The sequence below is a fragment of the Acomys minous genome, assembly GCF_964271855.1.
Source record: "Acomys minous genome assembly, chromosome: 5".
Classification (NCBI taxonomy): domain Eukaryota; kingdom Metazoa; phylum Chordata; class Mammalia; order Rodentia; family Muridae; genus Acomys; species Acomys minous.
In genome coordinates, this window is record NC_140494.1 from 17,393,719 (window position 1) to 17,419,578 (window position 25,860).

Genomic DNA, 25,860 nt, shown 5'->3' on the forward strand with positions numbered 1-25,860 from the left:
TCATGTCTGACGTCATCTGATCCAGATGTCCCAGCAGTGAGCCAGGAAGAAATGCCTCTTTTCTTGCTTTAGGCACCTGAAACACTCTGGCTATGGTTGGCTATGAGAAATATACTCTTCATCTCAGGCATGGGGAAGTACAGATGGCTTTAAAAAACAAGTAAAAGGGTGACAGCAGATGACGTCATCATGGGAACGGGATGGTTTCTAAAATGCATTGTTCACTGGAAGCATTTCCCATGTACACACTGCTAACTCATTGTCTTCTTTCTCAGTTGAGGGCAGCGAGAGGTTATGGAATAAAGATCCACTGACTGGCATTCTGTACCAGATAAACTCCAAGTCTGCCTTAACCTGGCATCAGGCAAGGGAGAGCTGCAAACAGCAGAGGGCCATGCTCTTGAGTGTCACGGAGATTCATGAGCAAACATACCTGACAGGTAATAAAGAACTCAACATTGTAAGTAAAGTCAGATTGCTTGATTTCCATGTTGTGTAACCTAGAAGCAGATATGAAGAATTATCAGTGCCACAGAAAGGGTTGTCCTCAGGCAGATGGTACAGATCACAGAAGAAGTCTGTGTTCAGAAAACAGTACCAGAGATGACAAATAACTGTCACTTCTTGAGTGGATTTTGTTCTGTCAGTTGTGACTGTCTTTGGAGTCTATGTTAAGAAGGGTTCTGAGGTCAGGTGGTGGTGGCGCACGCCTTTAATACCAGTACTTGGGAGGCAGAGACAGGTGGATCGCTGTGAGTTTGAGGCCAACCTGGTCTACAAAGTGGGTCTAGAACAGCCAAGGCTACACAGAAAAGCCTTTTTCGAAAAACAAAACAAAACAAAACAAACGAACGAACGAAAGGGTTCTGAGGAAGCTACTATCAATGAGTGGTGCGCTTTTGGGATCCAGCAGAAGTATTCATGTCTAACCTGAAGCAAAAGGTTTTTTGCTAGCATCAGAGGGTTCAAGATGTTAAAATGAAATGAGCTATTGGTAACAGAGACAAGTCAATAATTCCTGGGCAAAGCTAAGTCTCTTTTGCCTCGTGCCTCTCCAACTCCTAGATCTATTATATTTTCAAGTTTCTATAATATATTGTTTGTCTTAAAAATTTATTATAAGAATGTGGAATTAGTATTTGATTGAGAAAAGTCTGTCTGTCTGTCTGTCTGTCTATCTATCTATCTATCTATCTATCTATCTATCTATCTATCATCCCTAATACTTGTTTCTGAGGGCTGGAGAGACAGTTTAGTTGCTAGAAAGCTTGCCTGGCATGGCATGCTACAGGGACTGAGTGTGACCTCAAGCACTCTCTCCCTCCTCCCTACTCATCCAACTTAATTGTTCTCTCCTAAAACAACAATAACAATAACAACAACAACAGCAACAACAACAACAACAACAACAAAAGAATAAGATGGGCCTGGGATTTACATCAGTTGTTATGTCATGGTGATAAAATGCCCTGGCCAAAAGTGACTTAGGGAAGAAAGGATTCCTTTTGGCTTATAGTCCCAGAGGACAGAATCCATCACTACGTGGAAGACATGATGGCAGGAGCATGAGGCTGACTTAGCAGGCAGGAAACACGGAGCTCCCATCTGAGCTGCACAAGGGAAGCCAAGAAAGAGAGCACAGGAAGTGAGGCTGGTCTATAAGACCACAAAGACCACTCCCAATGGCATACTTCCTTTAGCAATGCCCAACCCTCTAAATGTTCCACAACCTTCCTGAACAGTGGCATGGACTAGAGACCATGTGCTCAAATAAATAGACATCTGGGGGCTACTTTTCTTTCCAGCCCCTGCAGCGGTGCACACTTGTATTTCCAGCGTGAAGGAAGTAGAGGCAGGAAGGCAAGATGTTCAAGGTCATCCTCAACCACATAGCCAGCTGTGGATCAGTCTGAGCTACAGGATACCTGCCTCAGACATAAAACTAAGCAAATGTGAATGGGGAAGCAGATAGTATCTCTATGTTGCCCCTGTCAGAGCTTGCTTCCTCCAGCTCCCCTGACATTGCTGATACATAATAGCTCTTGGACCTGGGACTGTTGTGTTCACAAGCTCAATGGCTCCTAGTTTCCAATCATGAAACCCCTTTACCTGGTGCCATCTTTCCACCTACAACTCCCCACTCCGTGCATTTTGCCTCTTAACAAAGTTCTTTGGTTCCTCGTGGGTCATATGGGTGTCTCATTGCCCTCTGCCTCATTCAAGTCCAGGTTCTTCAGCTTGGTGGCAAGTACCTTTGCTACAGAGCCATATTGCCAGCTGCATTGCTACAGTTGTTGAAAGTGAAGTTAGTGATCACATCACTTTGTTGGGGTAGAGGGGCAGCTCCATCCAGTCTTGATGAGCAGCTAGCCTGGGGATCTGCATTTTGACTACATCCCTGGTGATGTGTAGGAGTGGACAGCAGCTCTATCCAGCTTGACTCTGTGTCCTGGTCTCTGGTTTCCATCTAGTCATATACATGACCATGATTAGCAGGTGCTGTAAATGTGCCCGTCAGGGCAGTGGGCAGGCCTGGGAGATTCAGGGCTGAGTTCATCTCACATGTTTCTTTGAATCTCCTTCAACTTCCAGAACGTAGTCAGCAGATTTCCAGTAGAATCTGAATAGGAGTGGCTCTTCTAGGGAGAGCCAGGGCACTTCCTGCCTTTCTGTAAGTCAAAAATATCATGCCACGTGGAAAGGTTATCTGACAGGAAACATAAATTAAACCATAAACAGAGGAAAGGCATTCCTTTTTCAAGAGGCAAGATATTCGCAGTATTAGATATGCATTGGCTTATACTAAGGGGAATCTAGGAAACACTGGTTTGGCTGATGGATGTTGGTGATAATGCTCTGTTTTGAGAAATATGCACTCAAAATGGAAAACAACCCAGAATAGATAGAATGTGTATTTTGTGAAAGGAGTCTGGGAAATAAACAGGAATTTCTTAAAAGTGCATACTCCATAGTGTTGAGTCTGAAATTAAAGACTCTTGTTAAGATGGGTGTGGTAGTTGGCACCTGTTGTCCCCACCCTCAGAGGCCAAGTTTGAGGCCAGTGTGGACTTCATAGAGAGACTGCCATAAAGAAACACAAATTTGTTGTCCTCTATTGGATAGGGGCCCTGTGGAATTTATCTCTTAAGCCCATATTACCCTTGTAAGCCAAACTGCTATTCCACTTTATAGAGGAGATAAGAGATCAGTGGGCTAAAACTGAGGCAGGTCACTTCATGTTTCAAGTTTGTATAAAAGGCTGAATTGGTGTTCATCTCTGTCTTCCATATTCCCCTACCCAGTCTCACTTATAAAGTAACAGGAATCTGCCATGCCCAAAGCTCCAGGGAGAGCCTTAAGTTGCTCACCAAAATATCCTTGTGCCAGTAAATGTCTTCCTGACCTGTAATCTGGCCTCGTACTCTCCCAAGGCTGCCATGCTTCCATCCAGATGTGTACTTGCACATAGCCCACTGCCATTCTGTCTTCTTCACTTCAGGCTCTCCCCAGAAATGCCAGGATGCTCCACTTAATCCTCAGGTCCTGAACCTGAATCATAACTATGTGTAATTTGAATGATCATTTACAGAATTCAAAGGAGATGGAGGAAGTGAAATTTGGCTTGTTATCCCAGTGTGTGTGTGTGTGTGTGTGTGTGTGTGTGTGTGTGTGTGTGTTGTGTATGCATAAACCAGTTTCCTTTAGTATGGCCTGAAAATAAATGGGATATACATGTGGAAAGAAAAATCAGACTGCCAGTGTAATAATAATGGGCAGACTTTATTAAAACTAAGTTTAAATGTAGACTTAAAAGTTTGCACCATCGTATTTATTACATGATGCATATACCAAAAATTCATGTGGGATTGATAACTGATATTTTGTGTAGCTAAACATAAAAGTTCTTGGTCTGATCCTTTATAGAATTGCACATATACATGAGAGTGAGCGGTGCACATCTGCTTTCAGTTTATTTTTATTTTTCTGTGCTGAGGATGGAAGGTCACAGACACCAGACTTTTAAGTGACACACTTAGTACAAGACATGAATTTTGTTCCCAAATCACACTGTTATTAATCTAAATCCAACATGTAGCTGCTAACAGTTGTGGGAATGATAGCCATCACGTGGACTCATTGGGCACATTACTATCTTGCCTAAATATATCAATTTAGTTCTCAAGATAAGCTTAGAAATGCCACGGAGCTGAGGGGTACAGAATTCGGTGTCTGCCAGAGCATGGTTTTCTTAAACAGCTGCTGTCATTTCTCATCATGCCAGGCCTGGTAATTTAACTCACACCTGATTCAAAGCACACTTTAATTCTTCACCAATCAGTGGGTTTTTCATAGTTTTGAAAAAAAAATGTCATGCTATTGTTTGTCTACTTTTGAGGCAGAATCTTGTTATGCAGTCCTGGCTGGCCTGGTTCTTACTATATAGGTCAAGCTGGTGTCAAATACACAGCATTGTTCCTGTTTCAGCCTAGTGTGCGTCTCCTGCCACAATTAGCTCTTACCTTCTTAGTTGCTAATACACCTAGTTTAAACATTTTTATTGACTCATCATGAGTTTCACATCATGCACTCCTGTCTTGCTCATCTCTCTGTCCCTCATAGGCACCCTTCACCCTCGGAGCACCCCCAGACAAACAACAACAAAAAACAAAGCATAAAAAATATCATCATGGGAGCTGTAGTATGTCACAGTGTACCTCACAGCACATCCCTCTGTCCACACATCTTCGCTTGCAAATGTTTATCGCAATGAGTCATCAGTCTTGCCTGAGATTCCCTGGCTTCTGTGACACCACCAATATTGTGTCCTCACTGAGACTCCCCTGGGTTATCCCATTGCTACCCTGTGTCACAGAGATTCTGAAGCTTCATTAAAATAGGACTGGCCCCTTCACACGCCCCAAACTTTCAGTAACGATATGTATTTTGAGATGGGCCAACTCAGAGCCCTGGGTCTGGGACTGGGAGGTAGCGGAGCTGGTCAGTGTGCAGGCTCTCCCTTTTCTGTACTGCCAGGATAAACTCTCCAGCACCACTCACACTAGGCCACCCAATACCACCATCTGCAGGAAGCAGGGCCAACTCTTCCATTCTCTTGCCTTCAGAGCTGGTTTCCCCACATCCCCACCTCCAGAGCCAACTCCACTGTGTTGCCCAGTCAAGGCCTGTGGCCTACTCCTAAATACTGTAGCCTCGGAGGAGCTGGGCCAGCTCTCCTCTTGTCATATTCTCACTTACGCCTTCACCACCAGGGCCAGCTTCACTGTGTTGTCCAAAGGAGGAATTGCTAATATTATTAAAGTCCCAGAGCCCTTACTTTTTGTAATAGCTATATTTAACATTTTAAAATGCTACTAAATTTTCCACTTTGGAAACAGGGTCTCATCTTAAGCCCCCTCCCCTTTTTATTTTATTTTTTTATTTTTATGTTTTTGGAGACAGGATTTCTTTGGATCCTGGCTGTCCTTGAACTTAGTTTGTAGACCAGGCTGGTCTTGAACTCACAGAGATCCACCTGCCTCTGCCCCCTGAGTAATTGGATTGAAAGTTTGTGCCACTATGCCTGCCTCAGCCTCTTACTCTTGATTCTTGTTGGTTCAGCATCCTGAGTGCTAAGGTTATAGACATGCGTCACCATGTTCAACTTGAAATGGTATTTTAAAAGAACATTTTCTCTAGTATATCCTCCTGGAAATATAGGAGTGATTATTATTCAAGTTAATACAACTTTATTTATGTTAGAATTTGTGAAAAATCAAAGATTCACAGTAATTGTCTTAATATACAGGATAATATCAATTCAATATTGATTCTGGAACATTTCTTTGAATAGTCTAGGGACATATTTTCTCTTGTATTTAGGGTGAGGCAATAATTTTTGTTCATCTCTTCATCCTAAAGGGATGATATATTACTCAAAATAGATTCAATAATATATAAAACACAAAGTAAAATGAGTTATCAGAGACGCAAATAATTATAAACTTGACATAACACAAACTCACATTATTAATGAAGAATATTTGATATTTATAGCTAAGATTTAAGACTTCCCCTCTTGATGATGTCTTTGGTTTTCAGAATTGTTAATTTTACTTTATGTGCATGAGTATTTTGCCTGCACGTATGTATGTGTACCACATATATGTCCAGTGCCTATGGAAACCAGAAGAGAACATCAACTCCCCTGGGACTGAAGTTTGGGATGGTTGTAAACTACTGGGTGGATGCTGAGAACTGAACCTTAGTCCTCTGCAAAAGCAATAAGTGCTATTAGTCACTATGCCACCTCTTCAGCCCCTGAATATTTATGTTTTAAGGGGGATTAAATCCATTGAAAATACTTAACCGAACCTAGGGCTCTGATTCTAGTACGCACAACTACTGCCTAACTGTCAGCAAGGTGTTCAACCTGCTCATCTTTCATTGTCCTAGCTGTTCCATTAAGAAACTGGACTAGATGCTTCCCCAAACATAATGATTCTGAGAGAACTGTGCTAGCTCTTCAATGTTTTTCTTCTAGAATGATAAAGAATAAATGAGGTCTGGAAATGGCTCAGCAGGGTATATAAGATCTCTGGCCTATTTCCAGAGAACAGAAGTTCAATAGCCAGCAACTACATAGTAGTTCATAACCAAGTCTCCAGTTCTAAGGGATCCAATGATCTTCTGATTGCCTTGGACACCAGGCACTATGTGCACAGATATCACACAAGCAAAATACCTGTCTACATTAAAAATAAATGAACTTGAATTAACTGTCGTTGAAATTTACATATCAGTATTTAAGTTCTTTTTATTTTTTTCATATTATTAGTTCATGCTAAAAAGTCATAATAAGAGCTGGGCGTGGTGGCAAACATCTTTCCACCCAGTGCTTGGCAAGTAGAGGCAGGCAGATCTCAGTGACTTTGAGACCAGGGGGTCTTTGTAGTCAGTTCTGGGTAAGCCGGGGCAACATGGCAAGATACTGTCACAGAGAAAAATCAATTAATTTTTAAGAAGTCATAGTCAATTCACTTTCAGCACATGCCTCCAGTACTGGGGACAGTTTAATAACACATCTGAATAAATCCCTACTGATCTGATGAGAATCAGCTTTGGCAGTGCCCTCAGATGTTTCGCTCTCGGCTTTGCCTTTGATAGAGGAGAACAAACCGAGGGCAGGATGCAGGCGTGATTCCCCAGGAAGCATACTGTACTTGGAATTGGGGCAGGTAGATGTGATGTCTGTTCCTTGACGTTGTCATGGTGCCCTGCATCAAGATACCATAAGACACCAATGTGCGCATGTATACGCTAATGGAAAACCAGAAGCAATTTTAGTGGCTTTGATCTTCTTCCGAGTGACTTTCGCTGAATCCAAACAACAGTGGAACCTGAGCACTGTTGTCATATGGTCTCAGGTTCGAAGTTTAGCTTCGCCATAATATTTTAAACTCTTGTTTTCTTGTGGTTAGGTTACAGATGATTAAAGATTATCTGTGGAGAGTTTCAGACATTTGTGTAATCAGTTTCAGTCATTTTCACACATTGCATTCCTGCTTGATTCTTTTCAGCAAGGCCCCCTCCCTACCTCCAAGTCTCCTTTTGTGTGTTGTGTATTGAGTTTTAATTGGAGTTTCTTGGCTGACCTTGGAAAGTTGTTTCCTGGGACAAAGGTAATTTACCAGTGGCTACACCCGTCAAGAAAATGATGCCCCCCAGCAGCTGTTAATTGCCAATTGTCCCTCCAAGAGGAGTGTGGCCTCAGTCCCCTCCCCTATCTATGATGGTATATTGAGGAACTCGATCTTGTGCAGATGGTCACTGCGACAGTGAGTCCGTCAGGGAGAGGGCTTGCCTGTACAGCATCCTTCTCTCTACAGCATCTTTCCTGATTCTCTGGGTCTTCCATTCTTTCTCTCCCTTATGTTGTTTTTTTGCCTTGGAAACAACAAGGCAAATACTGGCTTCTAAATACTTTAATGCTTAGTTGCTCATTGTCACAGAAGTTTCACTTAGGAAAATGTTCCTCAGATTGGTCAGGCAGCATAGATTGGCAAGTTTGTCTTCTAACATGTATACAGATTTCAGTGTTTTTTTTTTTTAATAAATCAAGGCATATGTTTACAAATTGTTTCCCAATAAAGATTAGAAAATTCCTACTTCAGATTTTTTTTAAAGATACAAACAGTAAGAAATTAAAATAAGTTAGCAGATCTGTGCAGCATTTTTATTTTTATTTCCATATTGGGCTTCAGAAGTCTAAACCACTGTTACTATTATTTATTATCTGCCTAAATAAAACATTGCTTGTGTTGGCAGAAATGCTAAAATTTTCAGTTTAATCACCATTTATAAAGTAGCAAAATTGATTTAAAACATATCCTACAATTCTCAAGATAAGCTATGAAACTTAAACTCGAGGTAATGAGTTATGACAACGCAGGTCAAAGTGTTGAGTAAATATTTTCTGTCATAGAGAAGCTTTGCTGTTTTTAATAAAGTAACTCTTATTTTTACTCACAAAGGAAGGAAGGAAGCCATTATTTCATGAGTTAACATAGTCATGTCCACATAAGAGGTCCTTGCATCCCCAAGAGAGGAGACAGTGCTACAATAATTACGTTGCACAGGAACTTTATCCAGAGCCCCACTAGCTTTTCTGTAGCTGCCAATGCAGGCCACGGCTCTAGTTGTTTTAGATTATAGGGAAAGTTTTAGCGATATTAATCACTGCTTCCCTCATATTTAAGAAACAGATTTGATTTAAAAATTTCTGTGTATGAGTGTATTTGGAGGCCAGATGGCATTGGGTCCCCTGGAGCAGGAGTTACAGATGGTTGTGAGCCACCCAACATGCGTGCTGGGAACCCTAATAAGGGTCCCCTGAAAGAGCAGTATGTGCCCTCAACCACCGAGCCATCTCTCCAGCACCTTCTCTTACAATTTGGATCAACATATCGAATTCTGGATTTAAGTACACTGTAATTTCTGAATACCTCTTTCATGCTTGTGTTTGGCTTCTTCCTTATAGGACTGACCAGTTCCTTGAGCTCGGGACTTTGGATCGGGCTCAACAGTCTAAGTTTCAGCAGTGGTTGGCAGTGGAGTGGAGGCAGCCCATTCCGATATCTGAACTGGCTACCAGGTAAGCTTAAGCCCGGTACACTTAAGCTTGAGTGTAATTCATCGGGATATCTTCCTCACATTACACTGAGACTTCAAAGAGACTTAATGGAACATAGCTCACTTCCCATCATGCTTTGAAATCTGCAACCTGGTTTCCTTGTCTCCCAGGATAATCGCAACAGTCAGGATGTGTTCTGTTTGATGTCTATACTCTCCAAGTAGCTTTATTTGTTAAGGTTTTTATATTCAGAAACATTTCAAAGATAACAATTGATTAAAGATAATAGAATTATCACTATCAATATGTATTTGTGCTGTATCAACATTGTCATTGTGCTTGAAAAGATCATCCAGCAACTATTATAAAATTTAAGTGCTTCCCTTTTTAAGTGGCCATTGTCCTCCCTGAATTTGATGATTATCTTGTCCTACCTGAACTTTAAAAATTCCCTTAAAAAGTGCTTATATATAAGATACACATAGTTCTGATATATACAATGCTATACAGGCATCAATTATCTTACACACTTGAAGTGGCGCTAAGGATGGCGCTTAGGGCTTTGTGCACATTAGACAAGCCCTGAGCTGTGTCCTCAGTCCTCTGTGTACGTTTAATTTTGAAACATTCTCACTGCATTACACATGCTGGCCTTGAATTTACTCTACTCCAGGGAGACACTGGACTTGGGATCCTTCTACCTCAGCCTCCTGAGCATCTGGAATTTCATTCCTGTGACCTGAGGCCAGGCTACACACATATGTTTGTGTCTAGAAATATCTACAAGTATACAGTATGAATTTAAGAGAACTTTGTGTTCTGGGTTGGTGAATTTCTCATTATCTTGGGTCATGAGATATTTTTAATAATACCATCATCTTAAAGCCAATGGTAATACTGTTTTGTGCTGTTTATAATATAATAGGATTGAATTAAAATACTATCACAACCACAGAGGATAAAATTCTATACTAGAATAAACACTTATCAACAATTTTATTGACAATACACGATTCAATCAGGGGATACTCTTCAGCAGTTCTGATTATCTAGAAGTTAGAAAGTAGAGTGCCTGGATCACTTCCATGTTGTCATAATATGCAAGCTGACAGAACACAAAAGGAAACTGATTGCTGTATGTAAGTTGTACATATGAAGCAATTCTTCAGAGAAACATAAAGATCAGTTCTGAAGTGTTTTCATTTGTTGGGTAGGAGCAGGCATGTGTTGTCAGCCTCTCTAACTGCAGCACACTACCAAGCCTGGTTTATTGTAGAAGAGTGTAGTTATTGATTAGTGATGTCTGCCGTGGAGCAGGAAAGAAGGGGAGTACATTAGTTATGTCTTTTTCGGCTTTGCTGTAGACACTATTGAGATGGTGTTTGAAAAGCTGAGGTTTTCCCTTCCTTCCTCCCTTTCCTCTACTTCCTCCTTCCCCTCCTCCTCTCCCCACAACTCCACTCTCATCCTGGCTTTGCTCTATTGCCTGGTTATCTCAAACAATTGATGCTTGTGCTTCTGCCTTCTAAGCGTTAGAAGCTATCACAAGTGTGGATGGCCATGCCTTTCTTTAGGATCTCTCTCTCTCTCTCTCTCTCTCTCTCTCTCTCTCTCTCTCTCTCTCTCTCTCTCTCTCTCCCCCTCCCTCTCTTAAGTGCCTTTTATAAGCATTTGACTTTAAAATGTTTTTTCATTTCTTGAATTTTACTTTTTAGAAAGAAAAACTAATAAAATAGAATTTTTATTTATTTTTAATTAATTAACTTAGCCCCCTCCATCTTTTCCTCATGGTCCATTCTCTCTCCCTCTTTCCCATCCCTGCCATCTCCTACTCCTCAGAAAAAGGGAGCCCCCCACCACCAGAGCTCATCAGTCGCATCAGGACTGAGCATGTCCTCTTCCCCTGTGGCATTTTTACAAGTGCTTAAACAGCTGAGCATGGTGGCACATGCCTGTAATCCCAGCACATGGGGAGGCAGAGGCAGGGGGATCGCAATCTCAGTGACTTCAAGGTCTATAAAGTGAGTCCAGGACATCCAGGGCTACACAGAGAAACTCTGTCTTGAAAATAACAACAACAACAACAACAACAAAACAAAAACAACAACAAAAAACACCCACCCAAAAATACCCCCCAAAATTCCCCCAAAGCCCCAACCCCCCAAAAAATCCCACAACCAAAACCAAAATCCAAAAATCACTTAAACATGAGAGAGAATTTTAGAGGCTGTAGGCTTCAGGGACTGTGACAAAAATCTCAGTGGCAGAACACTCACTTGGCATGCGCAAGGCCCTGAGTCCAATTATCAGTGCTGTAAAAAACAATCTCTCTCTCTCTCTCTCTCTCTCTCTCTCTCTCTCTCTCTCTCTCTCCTCTCTGTTCTCTCTGTTCTCTCTCTCTCCCCCCTCATATATATAGATTATATTTTACTGTGAAATTCCAATCTTAATGTATTCTCTTGTGCAGGATGACCACAGGGCTATTGTTTGAGTTGTTTTATACTAGAAATCATGATTGATTAATCTATTTTTGTGCTATCCCCAGTCCCATGACTTGAGTCTTGAAATAAGGTTTCCTTTTCTTCTGAAATATGGGAAGTAACTGTCATTGCATGTGACTATAGACATCCTTTTTTCATAAGTGAAGATATCATTTGTCTGCTGTTCTTGTGCTCAAGGGAACTTGGGGCATCACGGCTGGGCTCAGATGCTTCGGACAATGCCAACTACTTGTTAGACGACTATGGTTCATTCTTCCTTTTAGTGATTAAAAGTATTATATGAATAAAGCTGACCATTTGCTCTACTATAGAACTGTATACAAAGAGTTTAATAGCCAGCCTCTTGTAGTCTTATATCTCACTGAGATAATTTGAAGGTTAACTTAGGTGAATGCATGATAGGACATGTATCCACCGTAGTAGACAAATGATACATCAGAGAATGTAGGGATGGATGCATGTGTCCATTGCAACCCAGTCTGGTTCTTTAACCAGCTTCCTGTAAGAAGCGAATGAGGAGATAGCTCCAAAAGATTCAACTGAATACACTAAGAATCTTAGTTCTGTGGATGTGGCACATTGGCTTCCAGATCTCTTTCCTTGTGTTTGTCCCTTTCATTATCTTTAACTTTGGTGTCCTCTCTCTGATTGGGAAAGGTTAAGAGAGGTCACCTGGCCTGTTTTTTTTTTTTTTAGTTAACTTCAGTTAGTGTTTTGGGGTTTTCATTAACATTGCTAATATGGGCATCTTGGAGCAGCACACATTCCTCTTATTTAGTTGTTCATTCTAGGTGGCACCCGACATCACCCATCATGGTAGCAGTTTAAAGTTCAAGGTCTAATGTTATCCATTGCTGGGGGTGGTTATTTCAAACCGCTCTACTGTGTAATCAACATTTTATGCCTTGGAATAAGCCAGCAACAAGGAACCTAATTGATACCCACCATGCCTTTTGCTTTGCACTCAGTAAATATTTGTTTGTGAATGTGTAGCAAAAGACAGGATGGGGATCCATTAAATCCCGAGGACGCCGTCGTAAAGGTGTGTCGGTTGGCAGGCAGAAGCCATCCACATCTGGGAAGCCGGTGGTCCCACTTTAACTCTGCAATTTGCTTGAAGGAAGTCCATCACCGGAACCGGGGAAGAGCTGCGTGTCACTAAACCCCGGAAAGAATGCGAAGTGGGAGAATCTGGAGTGTTCTCAGAAGCTGGGCTACATCTGTAAAAAGGGCAACAACACTCTGAACCCGTATATCATTCCCTCAGGTAAGTGGAGCTCTTTGGTCAAATGTATAGCATATTGGAAAGTAAAGATACATAAAACCGTAACACAGCCAAAGTGCATGGAATGGGTCTGGAGAGTCCGTTGATTATTTATAGGTAAATATAATGATATTTATCAAGCTCTCTAGACCCAACCGTGCTTGCAACTTGTCTCTTCTATGGCTACTGCAGAAGGGATGGCTACATCTTTCTTGGAAGAGTTCATATGGTTCTCCTTCAGAGACCTGCAGTTGCCACTTTGGGGAAGTAGAAAAAAGTTAATTTTAAGTTTCTCTGGAATGAAAGTCAGAATTCTGTTGTTTGGCCTTATTGCTTAATCTACCAGTTTTAAGTTCCTCATTTGTAAAATATGAATGTTGGTAACTCTTCTTCCTGCAAAATCTCATTCATACATCAATCTTGTATTAAATCCACCCTTGCCCGGCTTCACCTGCTCAGCTACACCCAACACTAGCCTCCCCATCTTTACACTGTCACAGCTACTCCACTGTATACATATACTCCCTAAGCAGAGATTTAAATCTGTGACATTTTTCTAGGTGTGATGGCACACACCTTTAATCCCAGCACTAGGAGGTAGACGCAGGTGGTTCTGTGAGTTCAAGGTTAGTCTGGTTCACAGAGTGAGTTCCAGGACAGTCAGGGATGCACAGAGAAACCCTGTCTGGAAAAACCAACCCCCTTCCTCACTTCACATGTGAAAACCTTGTAGCATTCCTGATTGGTGTCCCCTCTTGGCAGGAATCCAGTCTTGCACCCTTCAGTCCTTGCTGTGTCCACAGTTCTCCAGAGCAGTAATATACGGCCTTGTAGCTATTAACCATTGGCCTTCGGTTGAATGCAGTGTGTTTAGTGTGAACTGAGGTATGCTGCAGGTGTAAAATATATGTTGTATTTCCAAAACTTAGCATGTAATAATGGACTATCTCATTTTAGTCCATCGTGTGTCAAAATACTAATTTTTTGAATATATCTAGTGAAGCTATATTATTGACATTGGCTTGCTTCACTTTAATTGACTATGGCTAGTAGAAAATCTAAAATGATGCTTATGGCTTACATTGCTAGCTACACTATGCACAGTGCTGGTCCTCCGGAAAAAGAAGGGGCCTTTTGTGCTGGTCCCAAGGGATTCCCCTTCATTTCACTTGGATTGGCTATTTCCTGCTCTCAAACTTTTTGTGTGTTCTGCTCTTCTGGCCACTGGTCACAGAGCCTCATGCGTGATAGACAAGCATTCTACCATTGAGCTAGAGCCACATTAGATATGTTTTAAAATGTTTTTCAGGCCCATCTGTTAAGTTTTTGAAGCCTTCAGCAGTGCCTGCAATTATTTTCAGTTTCCTAGACAGGAAAATTAAAACATCCCACAAGAGGGCTTCAGATCTATGCTAACTTTTCTTTTTCTTCTTCTCTTCTCTCTCCTTCCCTCCTTTCCTCCCTCTGTCCCTCCCTCCCTTTCTCTTTCCTTTCCTTTCTCTCTTTTAACTTTTTGGCAACCCCTGAAAGTAACAAGACTTGAAACTGTACTAAAGAAGGAAAGTTTTTAAATCTGAACTTTCTGTTTTATAGCAGTACAGCTTAGGGCATCGCAAATTAGAACTTTTCCAATTTTGCCTGTGCTTAAAGATGGCTCATGTAGTCTCTGCTTTTAAGGAGAAACAGGATTCATTCTTTCAAAGAATGATGAAAGAGTCAACTGTGAGAGTGCACAGAAATAACAGGAGTTCAAAGCCACCCTTAGACTGTCTCATCCTTCCCCTCCCCACCCAAGTGAGAGTGTGACCAAAGGGACCAGTATTAAGTATCAAGTGAAGCAGCACATTTGAGAACACATAATATCCAGCTTAAATATATGAACTGACCCAACATTACAGGTTATGTGTAAATGGCATCTGTGAAAAAGCAAAAAGGAGCTTCTGTGTGTTGAATATAATATCACTTTTTTCCCAAGCAACACTCACTGCTCTTACTGTGTGCCTGGGCCCAGGCCCGGTCCAAGGGCATCTTGTGAAGAAGAGAGTGTCTTTCCTTTCAGACATCTTCACTGTAGCTCTCCATAGCTCATTACTATTAATGTTTTTACAACATGTAACCAAGGTTATGACATTTGACCACAACTTCTCATAAAACAATGAAGACGCTTAACACTGATTCATTTATATAATAATGATTTTGCATGGCTTGTATTCTATAAGCGCAGTTCAAGATGTAGTAACGATGGGTAAGTTAGTATTATTATGGTTTCGGTTACATACACACACACACACACACACACACACACACACACACACACACACACGGCTACTTTGATTCATATGCTTGCTTAAAACCCCCTTGTGGCAAATTCAAGTTTGGCTCAAAAAGTTTCTGAACCTAAATTGCTTTCATGGCCGCAGTCACGAATGGCATATTTTGGGAGTGAATAATTGGTGTTGGGTCAGTTCAGAGGCACAAGTGGCAGCTCATGATATGATGGGTGCACAAGTTCCTTGGTGACCCTCACTCGTGTCCACACCTAGCCTACTGCCTTCTTAATACTGTCTCCTGCCTCCATTAGGAATACTGCTCTTTCTCCAGGGCAGGACAGTTTCCTTAGTGTCCTATGAGGACAAGGTATATTGCAGTCTTTTAGAGGATAGATTATGTATTAGGCTTCAGGCTTCCCACACTGAAACAGTACATCGAAGATGCTTGGTTCAGGTTTGAGGGTGATAAGGACAGATAGAATTAGATGATCTGTTGGTGGTCTTGTTGTAGGTCCAGATTTATAAAAGAGATCTCTCATTTGTCTTCTAATTACTTCATGGTTCTGGGGTTTGAACTCAGAGCCTCACATATACACTAACAATGTGCTTGGCTCATCAGCCCTTGACTTCATTTTATTTTTCGAACATAATATTTTTACTGATTAGTGGGGAATTTTATAGGGTACACTATGATCATGCCAACTTCCCACTTCTCCCAGGTCTACCCTTCTACCCTTGTGCCCCCCCCCAAAGAAAGAAAGACTACACCAAGTTCAATTTGTGTTGCCCATAACTCACTGGAGCACAGTCAAACTCCCAGTGGAAATGCTGCAAATTAAAAAACAAACAAACAAACAAACAAAACCTTCTTTCAAATGCTTTCTAAACTTTTTTTCCTAGACACTGGTATACCTACTGGCTGCCCTAGTCAGTGGTGGCCCTATGCAGGCCAATGCTACAGGATCTACAGGGAGGAGAAGAAGATCCAGAGGTATGCCTTGCAAGCCTGTCGGAAGGAAGGCGGCGACCTGGCAAGTATTCACAGCATCGAGGAATTTGACTTCATCTTCTCACAGCTAGGATATGGTGAGAAACTTCCCCTTGACACTAAGCTTACCTCGGCTGCCTCCACTCCACCCATACCTGGAAAATATAATTATAAATGTTCAGTTTAATCAATCTGCATTGATATTAAGTAAATGGTACTTCCACCCACAAAGACTATCTAGTAGTTTAAATAATTGTATCATTAAGATTAAGAAATTAAGTATTTTTTATTTATGGGTGGTTTTCAGTATTATTTTCCCACATATCTAGATTTGAGGATGTCTGTGTTTAACTTGGCCACAGTGCAAAATTTGGAAGTATGTGTGCACGTGTGTTTGTTGCTTGTTTTTAGTAAGTCCAATATTATAGCTCACAAAAACCATCTGTAAATGAATTGCCTCACACGTGGGATTTTCTCTCTCTCTCTCTCTCTCTCTCTCTCTCTCTCTCTCTCTCTCTCTCTCTCTCCTTCTCTCTCTCTCTTTCTTTCTTTTTTTAAACTGTGGTATCACACAGAGTAAGAAGTGAGTGACTATAATATTTGCTGTCCTAAACCTTTGAAAGAAATTTATATCTCAGTTTTAGGCATATACTTTTAAGATGAGCTAGAGAATGTACAAAACCATAAATACGAACCTGGATGACGAGAATGGTCTGGGGGTGGTCAGAATGCTAGCTGACCAGAGTGGTCTCGGGGTGCCTGCTCTGAGGGAAAGCAATCCCAGAGGCAGAAAGCCGGGTCCCTGCAGGACGTGCTGACTGAGTGATGCTCTGTTCCATCTCTTGATGATGGGGGCTGCTGAGCAGCTGCAGCTGTTCCAAATTTCCACACAGCAAAACAAGAGGAAATGGATGGTGGTGATGGAGGGCCTCACTTCCTGACCCGCGTTGCCTGAAAACTTACCAGAGTTCAGGGCAGGAAAAGACATTTAATAAATGCATGAGGAAAGAAAGATAGGAGGAGCGAAGAAAGATAGCAAAGGCTTGCAGACACTCTTGGTCTAGCGCCAGGGTCCAGTGGGAATCGTTTGCCTCTGAGTACCTGACTGAACGTGGTCTTGAGGCTCTGCAGGGCGAGGGGTACAGCCCCATAGGTCTTAAAATGAGGAGGATTCCCAGAATGAACATAAAGCTGGGGTGCTTCTTGTGTTTTTCCTTTGGCTCTTTTTCTTCCGTTTGTTTATTTTGTTCCCTTCCAGTTTATTTTTTTGTTTTATTATTATCCTTTATATGTTTGTTGGTAGTGGGTAGATGGAGACATGACAATCCCCAATGGTCACTGAGCACTCAGCCTGGCACACTGGGAAGTTAACTGTTGGAGCCTGTGAGGTTTGAGGTTGTCCTCTAGCCTCTACATACATGGACATGCATGTGTGCATGCTTGCATGCACGCGCAAACACCCACGTGCGCGCGCGCGCGCACACACACACACACACACACACACACACACACACACACACACACACACACTCTTTGCAGCTCATAATGAATGTCTTAATTATTCTGTCTTCACCCAGCCTGGGAAACTCAGATTAAGTGATGGAGTTGTAAGCACAATGAAAGCATATAAATAACACTGTCAGGCTCATCATGCCCTGCTGGGAAGCTTGCCAATGGAGCAGCGCTGGACGAAGCTCACGTAGGATGCCAGGATACTGTCCATCCTACTCTCTATGACACGATACAGCTACAGCAGAACCAAGGATGTTTATTGCCATGATTTCCTGTGCATGACCAAGGTGCATGACCAAGGTTTCATTTCAGTTCAGCCTGGGAACAAATGAATGAGGGGACTGGAGAACTGACTCAGCTGGTAGCACTTATGACTCTTGCAGAGGACTTGGGCTTGGTTCACAGCACACAGATGGCATCTCATAATCATTCGTAATACCAGTTTCAGAGGGTCTGATGCCCTGTTCTGCCCTCAGTGGGCACTGCATTCACCCAGTACACAGACATACAAGCAGAAAAAAGAAGAGTCATATACAACAAAAAAAGCTTAAAAAATAACAAAGTATTTAAACTACATCATTTATAATATTTTAGTACAGTATTTTCTTATTTAGCAGAACAAAGTAATCTTAATAAAAGTAAAGTAGAAAATTGAGATTATTGCTTCTTAATAAAAACTTTTCAGAAAACTATTTTAGTTAGATGAGATAGAAACTCTGATGTTATTCATGGAAATAAAGTACAAAGTAGATAACCTCAAGCCTGAGTGTGCAAGGAAAGAGTACCAGTTTACACAATTTCCTTAACTTGTTTATGAAAATGGATTTAACAATATAAACGTGTGTGTGTGTGTGTGTGTGTGTGTGTGTGTGTGTGTAGAATATTAGTAGAATTGCAAGACATCTAACAGGAAAACATTTTAGTAAGAAAAAATATATGTGGGAACACCATACATAATAAAGCCCAATTCTTTGTAAACTAATAAAAATAAATTAGAGGGAATGTACACAGAAAACTCACATATAATTTTACATTAGTCTTTATCCTAAAGTTTTTGAGGGTATGTGAGGCCTCTTTGAAGTCTGTGTTTGTTACTCAAAAGCTCATGATCTGCCAACTCAAGTGAAAGGAAGAGGGGCCCCCATCCTGGCACCGTCCCTAGGCTTCAGGATGCTGGAAACATCTGCTGGAGCTGGCACAAGGCCACTTGAGCACTTCCCCAAAAATGAAATTGATTGACAACTCTCAGGAGGAAGAAAAGCAGCCATTTAGGGAAATTCTTGCAGGAAGTTTTCCTCATTTTCTACCAAATGCCATTGTTATAAGTCTTTGGAATCATTGTCTTTTACCATTCAAAGACTGGGACCAAAGGCTACAGTGCCATTCCAGGTTAAACAAATTAAGCAAATATTGAATTGTATAGCATTGGGTTTTTATAATTTGTAGCCATGAAACAGCATCTTCAGTCACTACAGATTAGTTCCATTATATATTTGATTATTGGTGACTATTATGTATGTATGTATGTATGTATCTATCTATCTATCTATTATTCTAGAAATATGTTATTTGTAATAATAACATAGATTCACAAGATTGGAGTTGCTCACTTCATTTCTATAACTCACTTAAGATATAATATTGTAACTAAAAAATACAGACCCATTTACAATGAAAAGAAAACAAATAGCCTAAAGTAGATGTCATAATATGTAGTTGATATGTATCTATTGCATGTAGAAGGTTATCTTATGATAGTTCTATAGGATCAAGGAAGCATTGCCGAGTGGACAATCCCAGTACTCTCTTTTCTGACACCTTCCTGACCATTGGGAAGTGTACCACTTTTATACTTATGTATTTCTTCTGTAAAGCCCTACATAAACTACTTAGGTGTTTTTCTTCCTGTGTAGAGAAAACTGATGAGTTATGGATTGGTTTAAACGACATCAAGATTCAAATGTTCTTTGAGTGGAGCGATGGGACCCCAGTGACGTTCACTAAATGGCTTCGTGGAGAGCCAAGCCATGAAAACAACAGGCAGGAAGATTGTGTGGTGATGAAAGGCGAGGTGAGGTGCGCTGTTGGTGCCTAACAATGCTGCTGGGAACCTCCTTTCTCTGCCTTGATTATTATCTGTTGAGATTGCTTCTGTTGTTGATATAGATTCATGTTGTACCACAATTTATATTCAGTTTCCTGAGTGTCTCACTGTGGTCTAACAAAGTCAAGAAGACTGTGAGGTAATATAAACATTGGCTAAAAGGTAACATTAGCTAATAGCTAATACTATCACTCTGCTGACTTCTGAAATATATGCATTTATGTGCCCATGTTGTGCATGTATATACAGAACCATGTAGAACATATTTATGTATACATTTATATATGTGTATGTATGTGCATTTGTATGTATATGATTTGGTCCAACAACTCAAAGCTTTGGTTATATTTTTCTACTGGTTGCTCTGAGTAGAAAATGTAGAGCTAGTTGATTCTATTTTGAGTTTCACCCTAGAATCTGTAGATGAGGAGTCACTTTTGATTTTTCAGTTTACATGCAGGCCTTGTAGCAAATGATTTATTCCATGTTGTAAATTTGATTGCAGTAATCAATGAATTTTTTCTGTTAATAAATGATAGATATGAGCCCTGATGTATAACTTCCTCCCTCATTTGTGCAGGGGATAATAATTACATCCGTCTCATATGTGGAACTGAAGATTAAAAAGGTTTATGCATATGCACAGCTCCTGGCCCAAATGAATTGTTAATAAATGTGACCTACTAGTTTCATTATTTAAAATTATCAGAATTAATTAGAATCTTGAGAACAGAGTAGATGTGATCTCCCCAAAGTATGGATCGGAGAAGCCAGAGAGTAACATTCAGGAATGAGAGGAAGATGGATGCGTAGGAGAGTAAGTGTTGAGGCTCCAGAAACAAGGGTGATATTGTCTTATTAGCAGAAGAAAAAAATCTGTAGTTTATAGAAGGCTGTAGGGTTGGGAACTGGATTGTAGTGAGCTGGAGATGAATAATTAAAGAAGGATAATATATATAATTCTTCAAAAATATTTATCAATAAAGGAAAGAGGAGGAGATCTTAACTTGATGTGTCCAAGGAAGTAGGAAAAGATAATATCTTACACAAGGTGGGAGGGTTGACCTTGATTCCCAAGCACCCTCATCAGCCAGGGAGAAGGAAGGAAGACTTCAGGCTCAGGTTTGCCTTTAGGCTTGGTTGGTTGGGGCAGGATGTTTTCTTGCATGGGTTATATGCACTTAAGGAACGTGAAGACCAGAGGAGGCTACATATGAACCATCAGCATCTTGTGATGAGGACCTGTTAGAACTGAGACTTTTTCTTTAGCTCCCTCCACATAGTGGCTTTGAATGTTCAAGATTCAGAACCATATTAGATTTACAATCTCTTTACATATGTATAGTTAGAGCCAAATATGCTGCTAACATGTAAGACATGATTTCACCATTTGTTTGTAGGTGCTAGCTTCCTCTGGGTCCAGCAACCAGAAGGAAACAAATGCACCAAGGTCCTAAAAACAGATAATCATTTGTTTTTCTTTTTGCTCTGTAGGATGGGTACTGGGCAGATAGAGCCTGTGAGGAACCGCTGGGTTACATCTGTAAGATGACGTCACAAACCCATGCTCCGGCACCAGAGGAGGCAGAAAGAGGCTGCCGGAAAGTGAGTACAGACCGTGCACAATGATTAAGATGGCCACTTGGCACAGTGGGCTTTGTTTTGTATGAGACAGCGCTTACTTATCATCAAAGGCCAATGTTTCAACTGTGTCACTATCCAGTGTCTTACTGTGTCTGATACTCCCATTCTTCTTGGAGTCTTCTTGGGCAGTCTCTGGTTAATGAGCAGGTGAACTTACTCCGTGGCTCTGCTTAGGATGTTGGGAGAACCGAAAAGAGAACAGGGCATACAATAAAGCACTGAAAGAAACATGGGATGGGTGATGAGACAACGACTCCAGGAGACTCTGGGAGAAGGGGCTGTGTAGGAACGAATCCTATGGAAAGTTAAAAACATTTCCAGTGAATAATTTCAAATGCTGACATGCTGATAGTGGGCCATTCTTGACCACTTTCCTATTTACGTTGCTTTGGATCAGCTTCTTCCAGTAGGGGAAGCTATTTAGTACATCACCACAGTAAGACGCAGGGCACTTAGTCTTCAACTTTGTTGAGTAACGCAGCTAAATAAAATCATGCAAACCCATGGTGTATGAGCCTTAGCTATGGAGAGAGACAAACAGAGAGGTAGATAGATGACAGATAGATAGATAGATGGTAGATAGATAGATTTTATATATATATATATATATGTGTGTGTGTGTGTGTGTGTGTGTGTGTGTGTGTGTGTGTGATAGGTAGACTGATAAATTATATGTAGATAGAGGCACACAGAGAGGCAGATACACAGAGACAGGGGCTGACACAGAAACACTGACACACACACAGAGTTCTAGGAAGCTAAAATAAATTATATTATAAATGATCTCTAAAAGCATAAAGAAACTACAGAAATAGCTGTGTAGGCTTATGGTTAATGTTTTCCTGTCTGCTCTTCCTCTTTTGTATTTTCTCACTTCTCCTAAATTAAGGGCAAAGTGAAAACTAATGATCTTTTCATAGCATTTTAGTGCTAGGCTGTGGTTATATCATCTGATAACAAACACCGCAAAGCAAGAATTTATGACATGTAACTTGGTATAGGGCAAATGAGCTATAAAGACAAACTTCAGATAGAACAATGACAGCATGTGAGAGATGTATGAAGGGTCTAAACAGTGGTCAAAATTCCTCCTAATATTGCATCCAGAAACTTGAGCCAGAGAATTTATAAAGATTTCTTTTCTTTTGGTTTATGTATGTGTTTATGTGGATGAACATGTGTGTGCTGGTGTTTGTGCATATGTACATACATGTGTTTGGATGTATGTGTGTGTGTGTGTGTGTACATGTGTGTGTACATGTGTGTAACTTAGTGCTGGGTGTCTTGCTTCATTGCCCTTGGTTTTTATTTACAGAGTCAAGGTCTCTTATTGTACCTGAGGTCACTAATTTTGGCTCTTCTCGCTAGTCATCTTTAACAGAGGCTTCCGTGTCTCTGCCTCTTGAGTGTTGGGTTGAGCGTTGGCTGCCAAACCTGCCCAGCTTCTGCATAGAGTGTGGGACTTTGAACTCTGCTCCTCACACTTGCTCAAGAAGCACTTTATCTGTAGTCCCAGTGTTTATATTTTCCTAAGATTATGTTCAGCTTCCTTTCCTTTCCCTATCCCTCCATCCAGCTTACTAATCCCAAAGCCCTAGTTATTGTATTCCATCTGATTGTTGTATTTTTAACTTCATTTCTTTATGTATTTTTTTTCTCTTCTAGAAGTTCTGTTTTGGTTCAAACCTTCCATAGTTTGGTCTTTATTTTATCTCTGATTGCTAAATCATCTCAAACAGGGTTATTTGTATAATGCAGTTTTCTGATTGTTCTGTTGTGTGAACTCAGTGATTCTCACCTAAAACAAGACACTTTGTCATGTGGCTCATAATTTTTGTTTCTGAGTTAGTGGCCATCTGAATTTCTCTCCATCTATGGCCTGGTTTGTCAAATTTTTCTCTATTATGTGGTTTGGTATTGTTTTTAGAATATCTAAGAGGTTCTCTTTGTGGAGACTAAATATTACGTTGTCATTTGGTCATGGATCCACAAACAGTGTTTACAGAGTAAAGTTGGAACGAGACCCTATCTGAAGCACAGACATGGCAATTGATTGATTGACTTTTGTAGTATTGGATTTACACCCACAGCTGTGAAAACTCTACTACTGAGATGCAGTCAGCTACCTTTGTTTTTGTTTTTTGTTGGTTTTTTTTTTTTGACAAGGTCCTGCTATATATAGCCCAGGCTTGCATCTAACTTTTAAGTCTCCCCAGTGCTGGCATTACAGGCGTACCTGGATGGCATTTATGTAGAAACTAAAGACTCTTTTCTGGAATTCACACACCAAGTGGATAACAGGCCTGTTAGCATAGAGTTGTGTGGCTAGAAGGTTCTCTTTCTCTTGCCGTAGAAGAAGGGCAAGCACTGTGCTGTGTGTTGACAGGAGAATCCTGACCCCAGACCTCAGTCTGCATTTGTTATACTCCTGGCCGCCCGCAAGTTTAGCTTTCAACTTGCTTTGTGTACCCGCAGAGTTCCTCTCCTCCTCTCCAATTCTTCCCTGGAATTTAAATTTTTATTTGCATGATGTTATGTAATGTTTTGTGTATCTGAAACGTGGGGAAAGAATGTGGTTCAGTCACGTTGGCTGAGTTTTAAGTCTTTTCTCTGATGGCTAGGCGACACCTGTATGGTCGCCAGCTACCTTTGACATCAGTGCGCATCTAAGGTTACAGTTGCTCAGGTTATTTTCTGGGATTATCTCATGTAGAATGAATCTTGAGCTGTATTATTCAGTTTCTCTGGGGGCCACTGCACACATAGTGTCCCTTAGACGATGCATCAGAATACAAGGGGACAGCCTTCCTGGCACAGAGTGCCAGTATTTGTTATGGGAGGAACAAGGCACATGCATAAACAAATTCTACTGCATTTAATAGCACGCTGACTTGTGTTCTCTGCACATTCCTGTTCATCAACTGTGTTCCATGAAGGAGTCACTTTAAAATATTTCCTAACAAATATACCTGATAATCCTCTCGTGTGTTTGTTACTTGATGGCATTCATAGGGCTGGAAAAGGCATGGATTTTACTGCTATTTGATCGGACACACCCTTTCAACATTTGCCGTTGCAAACCAAACATGCACAAATGAGAAAGCCTACTTAACCACGGTTGAAGACAGGTATGTAACTATTTTAAACTTATTTTTAAGATAAGTCGAATAATAAAAGTGTAAAAAAAATCTTTGAATTAACACCCTGTAGGTTTTGAAGTAGATTACATATGATCTTGAGTCCTGCTTATAAAGTGAGAGTGTTTAAAATATTCTTACTTGGAGGCTCAGTTGAAGACATTGTAAAATTACCTTGTTACTTTTATGTATCTGTTTACTTAAAACATTATGTTTAAGACAGGGTTTTACAATGTAGCCCTGGCTGGCTTGAACTTGCTATATAGATCAGACTGGCCTTGAACTCACAGAGATCTGGGATTAAAGATGTGAGACACCATAGCTTGCATCAGTTTATGGCCCATCTGTTGAATGTATGTTACAGATCTAGTGTTTTCTAATCCTTTAGCTGCCAAATTTTAAAGAGAAAAGAATATGATTTGTCTGCTTGCTATCCCATTTTGTACTTTTATCATGCACTCTATGGCAAAGAGGAGCAGAGAGGACTGATTGTGCCAAGACCAGCCCACATGCACATTTTTTTCTAATGCACACTCAACAACTCAAATCAATTCTGTAATTTCAAAGGTGTCAAGACTTCCCCTACCGCCCAGCAAGCAATTCTTCAGTTAACCCCTAGCCCAGGAGTCCCGAATTGAATTAAATTCCTATGCTATCTGCTTGGCAGTCAACAGGTCCCACAGGCAGGGTTAGGTCCTATGTGTTGTACTTCACTCAGGTCAGGTCCACCTGCAAGCCCTAAGCTGTTTTGCCTGCATTTCTGAATAGGCAGCTATGGAAAGGCATCTCCACAGCCCCATGCTGGGTTCCCTTCATTTGCTTGAACAACTCAGAGAACTCTGGGAAGCACTTCCATTTCCTGATCTCCTTAACAGCTATCATGAGAGGGTCAGGGGAAAGGGCACAGCAAATATAGCTTGAGGACTTGTGTTTGGACCTCTAGCACCCAGGTAAAAAGCCAGACCTTGTAGTATACATCTGTCATCCTCGCTCTAAGGAGGCAGAGAGAGGAGGCTCCCTAAAGGTTATTGGCCAGACAGCCTAGAAGAATTAGTGACCTCCAGGTTTAGTGAGAGACCCAACTCAAACACACACACACACACACACACACACACACACACACACACACACACACACACACGAGAGAGAGAGAGAGAGAGAGAGAGAGAGAGAGAGAGAGAGAGAGAGAGAGAGAGAGGAGGATCCAGATGAAGAGACACAGGGACAGGTAGGGTGAAGTGGAAGAGAAGGTGCATGGAAATGCCATCTTCTCTACTGTCCCCCACCCTCCAAAAGTCAGTACCTGCTCA

The 25,860-nt window shown here is 41.0% G+C and overlaps 1 protein-coding gene across 1 annotated transcript in view; it reads left to right on the forward strand.

Annotated features, from left to right (window-relative positions):
* The window catches only part of MRC1 (mannose receptor C-type 1), an 80,630-nt gene that overhangs the window by 16,911 nt on the left and 37,859 nt on the right, over positions 1-25,860 (forward strand). The window contains exons 4-10 of the mRNA XM_084781252.1: positions 276-440; positions 9,038-9,151; positions 12,752-12,898; positions 16,066-16,251; positions 19,579-19,736; positions 21,264-21,374; positions 24,426-24,541. Coding sequence (XP_084637378.1) covers positions 276-440; positions 9,038-9,151; positions 12,752-12,898; positions 16,066-16,251; positions 19,579-19,736; positions 21,264-21,374; positions 24,426-24,541 — 997 coding nt within the window. The remainder of the gene's footprint in view (positions 1-275; positions 441-9,037; positions 9,152-12,751; positions 12,899-16,065; positions 16,252-19,578; positions 19,737-21,263; positions 21,375-24,425; positions 24,542-25,860) is intronic.